Here is a 9,867-nt window from a genome sequence, read left to right as displayed (position 1 = left end):
TTCCTCAGCACCACATAAGCAAAAAGAAAAAAGCTGGAAGTGGTGCTGTGGCTGAAGTGGTAGAGCGCTAACCTTGAGCTGAAGAGCTGAGGGACAGTGCCCAGGCCCAGAGTTCAGGCCCCACGAACGGACCCAAAAAACAAAAAAACAAAAACAAAAACAAAAATAAAATGATTGCTTAAAGGTTCCCTAAGAAATTCCCATGAAACTGCAAAGACAACTTTCTTAATCACAGCATGTTTTCTTCAGAATCCCAGCAAACACAAACAATAATGGCAGGTATCTGACATCATACCAGACACTAGTACTGGTCACATTCTTTATTAATTTACCCTCACAAATGCACCACAAAGCAGATGTTACTATTTCCCCAATTTTATAGCTAAGAAGCTAAAGAGCTTAAGACATTTGCTAAGATCATCCAGCAAAAAGAATGAAATAAATAGGATTCAAACTTAGGCAATTTAGTTTCAGAATCCATGACCTTAACTGCAATGCTTTATGCTGACTGGAATAAATTAGAATGGCTCTTGAAAATTTTTCTTTAAAGATAATTTGACAGATCAGAGGGAAACGGGAAAACATACAACAGAGGGGCCCATCAGCTGCAATGGACATTGATGAAAATGAATGAAGCCATTCAAAGGCAGCGATGGGAGGAAAGGAATGAGAGGGTAAGAGGGAACAGCTTACACTAAGCAAAAGGGAAGAAATGTAAGTATCACCTGATGTGGAAGAAATAGTTGTATTATCAAAGCTCATAGAAGTCACAATTTAGAGACCATGATAATGACAATTTGCCTTGTGAAGGTTAAAATGTGTTTGTGACTTTAACTAAGTATCACTATTCCACAATCCTGTGAAATATATGAAATTTATGTAATCACCTAATCTCAATTTTAAGATTATCAATGAAAAAGATGACTAAGGCAGGAAGTGAGTGAAATGATTTAGGTATATTAAGCTCAGGGACAGCATCCAGGTGCTGAGTTCAAGCCCCAGGACCAGCAAAAAAGAAAAAAAAAGAAAGAAAGAAAAAGAAGAAACTAATACATGGCAGGTGTTTTGTAGTAATTATTAATTATCTAATATATGGAAGATATTCAATAGCTCCTGTCTGACATTCTTGAACATCAACAAATTTCAGATAACCCTAATTAAGACTGTATCTATTTATACTCCTCCTGCTTTCTATATTAAAAAATATTTTGGGGGGAGCAGCACTCATAGTTGCTAAGCAGCACTCTACCACTTGAGCACACCTCTACTCCCCATTTTGTGGTAGCTATTTTCAAGGCAGGGTCTCACTTTATGCCCACCCTGGCCTGGAGCTGTGATTCTCCTACTTGTGCTTCCCTGTGCCACTAGGATGGCAAGCATATACAACTCTGCCCAGGCACTGAACTTCATAGCTGGGATAATAAGAGGGCATGATCAGGCTCAGCCAGCTATTGGTTGAGATGGACTATCTCCAACATTTTATGTTTGGCCATTAAACCGCAATGCCCCAGTGGTCTCCACCTTCCAAGTAGCTAAGATTACAGGCTTGAGACACCATTATTAGGTTTATTTCTTAGAATAATTAGATTCTTTTCCCCCCCTTGGTCATGGGGCCTGAACTCTGGGCCTGGGTGCTGTCCCTCCGCTCTTAAGCTCAAGGATAGTGTTCTACCACTTGAGCCACAGCATCACTTCTAGCTTTTTCTGCTTATGTGGTGCTGAGGAATCGACCCCAGGGCCTCATGCATGCAAGGCAAGCACTCTACCACTGAGCCACCTTCCCAGCCCTAGAATAGATTCTTACAGTTCTGAAGGAAAAAAAAAATTATATTCTTTCCCTATCTGGGGGAAGGAACAAAGTTTTCTCAAATTGTTATTTCCCTCACTCTTGTTTCCTCAAATTACTCTTAGGCATCTTTTCCTTCATTTGCTATGTTTTGAACACATCCCCTTCAAAATTAGGTGCTGCTAATATGACATCATTAAGAGGGCTTCTCATTAGTATAGGATGAAGACCATTATAAAAGAAACTTTAGGCTGGGCACCATAGCTTATGACTATAATCCTAGTACTAAGGAAGCTGAGATCTGAGGATTGCAGCTCAAAGCTATTGGGGCAGAAAAGTACATGAGACTTGTCTCCAATTAACCACCAGGAAACTGGAAGAGCTGTGACTCAAAGTGGTACAGTGCTAGCTTTGAGCAAAAGTGCTCACAGATAGTGCCTAGGCCATGAGTTCAAGAGAAAGAAAGAAAGAAAGAAAGAAAGAAAGAAAGAAAGAAAGAAAGAAAGAAAGAAAGAAAGAAAGAAAGAAAGAAAGAAAGAAAGAAAGAAAGAGAAAGAAAGAATGAAAAGAAAGAAAGAGAGAGAGAGAAGGAAGGAAGGAAGGAAGGAAGGAAGGAAGGAAGGAAGGAAGGAAGGAAGGGAGGGAGGGAGGGAGGGAAGAGAGGAAGAAAGAAAGGAAGGAGGGAGGGAGGGGGGAAGGAAAAGGAAAAGAAACTGGCAAAGAGGGAAAGAGAGAAGGGAAGGGAAGAAGGAAGGAAATTTCATACAGCACTACTGCCTTATCCTTTTGCCTTTGCTTTTTGGAAACAAAGAAGAGCTATCATTAGACAACCAAACCAACCAGAGCCTTGATTCTTAACTTTCTAGCCTCCACAACACTGAGGAAATAAATCTGTTATTCATAAATAATCCTGTTGGGGCTGGGTAGGTGGCTCAGTGGTAGAGTGCTTGCCTTGCATGCATGAGGACCTGGGTTCGATTCCTCAGCACCAAATAAACAAAAAGAAAAAAGCCGGAAGTGCTGCTGTGGCTCAAGTGGTAGAGTGCTAGCCTTGAACTGAAGAGCTGAGGGACAGCACCCAGGCCCAGAGTTCAGCCCCCACAATGGGACCAAAAAAATAAAAATATAAATAAATAAATAAATAATCCTGTCTCAGGTATTGTTGTAGCAATATAAACAAGATGCCATCTTTCCATATCTTCCCAATTGCTGCAAGGGTAATCTCCCCCAAAATTCAAACTATGAACAATGTACAGAAATTGGAAGGATAGGGGATGGAAGTATGGCTCAGTAGTAGAGCACCTGCCTAGCTAGTATGAGGCCCTGAAGTTCAAATCCCAGTTACCATCCCCTCAACTCTGAAAAAAAAAAAAAAAAAGAGAGAGAAAAAGAAAGGAATTATAATACCAACATTTTTTCAGTAAGACATAATGACTGATCTTGTTGCCAGGTACAGTGGCTCATGCCTGTAATCCTAACTACTTAGGAGACTGAGATTCAAGGATCACAGTTCAAAGCCAGCCTGGCCAGGAAAGTTTTGTGTGAGATTCTTATCGCCAAATAACCACCAGAAAACTCCAAGTGGAGTTGTGGCTCAAAGTGGTAGAAAACTAGCCTTGAGTTAAAGAGCTCAGGAACAGTGCCTATGCCCTGAGTTCAAGCCCCATGACTGATTAAAAAACAAAAAAGCCAGAAGTGGAGCTTTAAAAGCCAGAAGTGATAGAGCTCTAGTCTTGAGCAATAAAGCTCAGGGACAATGTCTAGGTCCTGAGTTCAAGCGTCAGCACGCACGCATGTGCACATGTACACACACACACATAAAATCTTGAAAGAACTGATATTGTTGGTCAAAGACTCTAGCTATCACTAGAGTATAGAAAAGACAAAATGTCTTAATCTTGTATTTTCTGTACCTTGAACCTTTATATCCACTGAGATCTTTGTCCATATCCAATTCAGGAGTGGATTCAATGATTGCTTGAACTTCTGATTTCTCTTCATTTTCAGCAGAGCCTAAAATAGAATATGATGAAACAATACATATATAACACAGTACCCTATTACGAAAATCCTGCTGCTTTTATTGTTTTAAATATGTCAACTGAGTAGTTTTAAAATGTAAAAGACAATGACAACATGCAGTTATAATGGTTAAACACAGAGACTAGGAACCCAAAACAAAAGCAATACAATGTGTCCAAAGCACTGCTTTCATTCGATTTAAAGGGAGATGCTAGACATGGTCACACACAAATTTTTATAGTCCCAGCTACTTGGGAGGCTGAGTTAGAAGTAATAGCCCAGGAGTTTAAAGTGAGTCTGGATAACAGTGAGACACTGTCTTAAGCAGGCAGACAAAACTAGGGAGGTGGAATATGCAAGACTACCATACTATGGTAGAGGACAAGAAAGGATTTTCCTTTCTACCACTTAGGATCTCTTAACTCCCCAGAACCCAGCATTTTTTCTCTCCAAAAACTAGATGTAACCATTACTTCTTCTTTTTTTTTTTTTTTTTGGGTCCGGTCGTGGGGCCTGAACTCTGGGCCTGGGCGCTGTCCCTCAGCTCTTCAGCTCAAGGTTAGCGCTCTACCACTTGAGCCACAGTGCCACTTCCGGCTTTTTTCTTTTTGCTTATGTAGTGCTGAGGAATCGAACCCAGGGCCTCAGGCATGCAAGGCAAGCTCTCTACCACTGAGCCACCTTCCCAGCCCCTACCATTACTTCTTTTAAGCTTATTTACAACTAAGCACAATTAAGTGGCCTCCTATTTATACATCTAAAGTACATATCATGTTTTTACTGGGTACTTTCCTAATAAATAAAAAAACCAGGATCACTTACCTGTAGATACATTCCTAGTCTCTTGGGCTACTTGTACTTCAATGTGCTTGCTTACATCTGATTTATTTAGTGTATCTGTGCCCTTTACAAGTCCTTCATTATCTTCTTTTAATGGAGTGTCAGGAGGGATTGCTGACACATCTGAATTGGTTATTGATGCTGGTGTGGTGGCTTTAGATCCACCTTGGCTAACATCAGAAAGTTCATCCTACAAATAAAAGTAATTAAGAAGAAAGTTTTAACTAAATGATTTACTCTAAAACACTTTAAAAATGAGTAAGAGAAATGAACCTGCCCAAAGAAAGTTCTGTTTTTTTAATCAAGTCAATAAAGAGTCACTGATTTGGAAATATGTCATTAAATCATGCATTTCCCAAACAAATGAGGATTATAAATAGAAAATTTGAAAATAATACATTGGAAGTCTTAGCCATAAAATTACACATTAATGTCAATAACAGTTTATAATGAAAGCTGGAACACGTCACAGATATCAAATGACTGTAAAGTATTACAGCTATTATACAGCAGTTAGAACATGCTCTAAAATAACAGTGGAATGACCTGATTCTTCATCCCACTAAAGTTCTGCAGTTTTAAAACATTTTATATCTTATCATTTAAAGTGTTTGTAAAACATTAAAAAAAAAAAAAAAGGAGGGAAGGGGCTGGGAAGGTGGCTCAGTGGTAGAGCGCTTGCCTAGCATGTATAAAGCCTGGATTCGATACCTCAGCACCACATACACAGAAAAAGAAAGAAGTGGCCCTGTGACTCAAGTGGTAGAGTGCTAACCTTGAGCTAAATAAGCTCAGGGACAGTGCCCAGGCCCTGAGTTCAAGCCCCAGGACTGGCAAAAGAAAGAAAATTCTAAGTCAACCCTAACTTAATACACCAACTTTAGAAAGTGAGATTAGGTAAGCATTATAATAAGCAGTTCAGGGAGTAACTATTATTTAAGGTTAACGTTCAAGAGATTCATCACAGATAAAAACTACAAAAATTGGTATTTTTCTAGAAAGGAATCCACTGTTTTTACCAAATTTTTCAAGGAAGGTTATAACTACAAAGTGATCTTTAAAAACTATCCAAAATGAGATAGAACCTTAAGAGCAAATTGTGGAAATCTACAAAAAAGGGAACCTCACATAAAGTTTACTACCAAACCCAGTACAGTATATACAACTGTAGTCCTGGCTACTTGCAAGGCTAAGACAGGAGATTCACCTGAACCCAGGTAATTAAGGCCAAACTGGACAGCAACATAGCATGGTTCACACTTGTTATTCTAGCTATTCAAGTGGCAGAGGTCAGAAGGATTATGGTTTGAGGCCAAACTAGGCAATAAGCTCAACCAGTAGCTGGTGTATTGGCAAGCTGCTGTCATCAAACTGCACAGCATACTGAGGTATGGAGGATCATAATTACAGGCCAACCCTGATAAAAAAGTTTGTGAATCCTCATTTCATCAGTAAAAGCTAGGCATGGTGCTATATACCTGTCATCTTAACTATGGCAGGAAGATCAAGGTAAAAAAGTGAGACCCTATCTTAAAAGTAAACAGAGCAAAAAGAGCTGGAGTCGTATTTCATTGTATAGAGTGCCTGCCTAGCAAGCAAAAAGCCCTGACTTCAAGTAAAAAATAAAGTTTACTATTAAATAATAAAGACCTTAGGTAGCTTACATCTACTTAATATAATTTTTATAAATTATTCTACACAATAGCATAGCAATGAATTTCACATATAGTATTTAAAATATTCACTATATCACATTTTGTCTTTGCCATTTTAATAACTTAAATAATTGTATATGTCAGTTAAATTATATTTAATAAATAGATTGTAAATTTTTATATTTGTCATAAAAATTTGAAAAGTTCTTTATTCCTTCAATAGGACCCCTAATCATTCAGTTCTATTTATCCTATTTCTTTCTTTTATTTTTTTTTGTCAGTCATGGGGCTTGAACTCAGTGACTCAAAGTGACTCAGAGACTAAGAAAAGAGTCTCATGGACTTCCTGCTTGGGCTGGCTTTTGAACTGCAATACTCAGATCTCAGCCTCCTGAGTAGCTAGGATTACAGGTGTGAGCCACCAGCGCCAGCTTATCCTAGCTATTCAGGAGGCTGAGATCTAAGGATTGCAGCTCTAAGCCAGCCCATGCAGGAAAGTCCATGAGACTCTTTTTTGTTTGTCGGTTGTGGGTCTGGATGCTGTACCTGAGCTCTTCAGCTCAAGGCTAGTGCTCTACCACTTAAGTCACAATGCCACTTACAGCTTTTTCTATGTATGTGGTACTGAGGAATCAAACCTGGGGCTTCATGCATGCTAGGCAAGCACTCTACCACTAAGCCACATTTCTAGTCCCCAATTAACCACCAGAAAACTGGAAGTGGTGCTATGGCTCAAGTGGTAAAGTGCTAGCCTTGAGCTGAAGAGCTCAGGGACAGTATCCAGGCCCAGAGTTCAAGACCCACAACCACCACCACCAACAAAAAGTACACAAGTTCTAAACAACTGTGAATGGATATAATGAAAAGAAGTTATCTTTCAATTTGAGATGAAGTTTTGTGTAAATCTTCAAACCTTTTGTGAATTGGGACTACCTACACATTACTGAATCATGTTTAAGATAGCTTTGATCATATGTCATCTGAAGTGCAATACTAACCATATGCTAATAAAGTTAAATGAACTATACAGCTAATTATTTTTATAGGTCACAAATCTAAATTATTTCCAAATAAATAGTCAACTCCTCATTGCCTCCTCCCCTCTCAAAAAACAAAACTGTATTTCCTTGAACTGGGGAGTAGCACTTAATATGTAAGTATGACAAAATACTGAATTGCTAAAATTAGTTTGTTGGAAATTGAGTCAGAAAAATTGACAGTAATGGTTTTGGAACCAAAGAGGCCTACAGTGATCAGAGCTAAAAAAAAATAAAAGGGTATTATTTTGATTGATTTATCAGTCTGGCTAATTCATATTTATGTTATCATACACATGAATTCTCACTCTTATACTAGTTAGAATGTAACACATATCAAAAGCTTGTAAACCAATTAAGACAAAGGATTTCAAAGTCCTATAGAATATCAAATGTGTCTATAATGAAGAAATAATTATGCCATTGAAGTATATGACCCATATACCAAAGTGCTTATTTTCAACTAAAAATATCTCACATAACCAGTTTGGCAAAAGCCCATTTTCCCACATTCATTTGTGGACCAGAAAATCAAAGATCCAGGAGAAAGAAAAAGGGACTATGATGTCTCAATATTCTAAGGTTTCAATAGGAAGTGATAAATTAAAATCTACTTGTAAGAAAATGATGTTTTAGGTTTGCTCTAGACATCCAAATAACATGAAATTTATTTTTCTGTAACTTACTTTCCTATTATACTTTTGCCATATAAAAATATTTTACTCTTCAAAATAGCTCACTGTGTAGGCTGTACTTCTGACAACTAGACCACAGAAATAGATATAGCAAGAGAGCTGAAGAGGAATAAAACTATAAACTAGTTTTGGTCAGCAAGAAGTTCATAAGGCAATATATAAAAAAATGGGGGAAACTTAACAGGACACAACATTTCTGAGGAGTAGTATGCCATTATTCTACCTTCTACCTGGTTTTCTTTTTGTGCTGGTCCTGGGGCTTGAGCTCAGGGCCTTTGTGCTGTCCCTGAGCTTCTTTTGCTTAAGCCTAGTGCTCTGCCACTTGAAAGGCAGCTTCACTTTCAGCTTTTTTAGTGCTTAATTGGAGGTAAGAGTCTTGCAGACTTTCCTACCCATGTTGGCTTTGAACCACCATCCTCAGATGTCAGGTTCCTGAGTAGCTAGGCGTGAGCCACTAGTGCCCTGCCCATCTACTGTAATACTGTAAATTCCTACTAACATCTAATTAGAATTTCCAGGTCATCTGCCTGATTGTGCTGTTTTGGTGAATAATCTTGATAGAAATGCCATGTTAGGCTGCGTCCTATTCCAAAGTTATTCTATATGACATAGAACAATTGCTTTTAGGCTGGGCTTTGCCCTGAGCAACCTCATCTTATAAATAAGCACTTTTGCTTCATTTTGAGTGAAAATGCCCAGACAGTATGACTCTACAACTATCAGTCTAGCACAAACCATGGAACAGACTGACACGTAATTTATTTATGCAAATGAAAGTTTGCCACCTATGTACTTCAAACTAAAACAGAAAATCATGAATTTGCAAGCACATCACACATGCAGCAGAAAAACCAATCTCATGACCTTATCCAACATACCAGATGCAGGAATAATACAAAGCCCTCACCTGGACTGTATAAAAGGAAGTTTACCTAACACAAGATTGGCAGACACTAATCTGCCATCAGACTAATCTGGTTCCTGAACTCTGAACTCCAAACTTCAAATCCCATTCCTAAGGCTTCTGCTGGATCCCCCTGCTTGATGCCTGACCCAGACCCACTGGAACTGCCAATAAGCTTAGATGCTTAGAAGCAGTTCAATGCTTTGAACCAACACTGAGTTTTGATACCACTAGGTTCATGATGTTAATATCTTATCTAACACTTGCAGTGATTCTTGTTGATTCTGTATCAGATCTCTGCCCTTACTATCAATCAGGCGTCTTGTGGTGGGGTATACTTTTAACATGTTAACCATTTCTTTTTTTTTTTTTTTTTGTCAGTTGTGGGCCTGAACTCTGGGCCTGGGCACTGTCCCTCAGCTCTTCAGCTCAAGGTTAGCCCTCTGAGCCACAGCACCACTTCCGGCTTTTTCTACTTATGTGGTGCTGAACAATCGAACCCAGGGCCTCATGCATGCAAGACAAGCACTCTACCACTGAGCCACCTTCCCAGCCCTAACCATTTCTTAATAATACTATAAGTTCTATTCTTACTATGAAGTACAATGTGTGATCTGAGAATTAATATCAATAATTACTATTGGAGTAAAAACCTTGTTTGCCAACAGGCTCACAGCTATCAAGCAACAACAGTACCACTGGATATAGTTTGTGAATTGTTATTCAAGAAGTTCTGACACTGGGGCTGGGAAGGTGGCTCAGTGGTAGAGCTCTTGCCTTGCATGCCTGAGGCCCTGGGATCAATTACCCAGCACCACATAAGCAAAAAGAAAAAAGCCAGAAGTGGCGCTATGGCTCAAGTGGCAGAGCACTAGCCTTGAGCTGAAGAGCTGAGGGACAGTGCCCAGGCCCAGAGTTCAGGCCCCAC

The 9,867-nt window shown here is 39.1% G+C and overlaps 1 protein-coding gene across 1 annotated transcript in view; it reads right to left on the bottom strand.

The window, feature by feature from the left end:
- Positions 1-9,867, bottom strand: part of Spag9 (sperm associated antigen 9) — a 116,492-nt gene that overhangs the window by 50,115 nt on the left and 56,510 nt on the right. Inside the window, exons 7-8 of the mRNA XM_013036727.1 lie at positions 4,631-4,838; positions 3,700-3,799 (exon numbers count right to left, since the gene is read on the bottom strand). Of these exons, the coding sequence (XP_012892181.1) occupies positions 3,700-3,799; positions 4,631-4,838 (308 nt within the window). The remainder of the gene's footprint in view (positions 1-3,699; positions 3,800-4,630; positions 4,839-9,867) is intronic.

The sequence above is a fragment of the Dipodomys ordii genome, unplaced genomic scaffold (genome assembly GCF_000151885.1).
Source record: "Dipodomys ordii isolate 6190 unplaced genomic scaffold, Dord_2.0 Scaffold7, whole genome shotgun sequence".
Taxonomy (NCBI): Eukaryota; Metazoa; Chordata; class Mammalia; order Rodentia; family Heteromyidae; genus Dipodomys; species Dipodomys ordii.
Note: the sequence above shows the minus strand (reverse complement) of the source record. Positions and strands in the feature narration are given on the sequence as shown.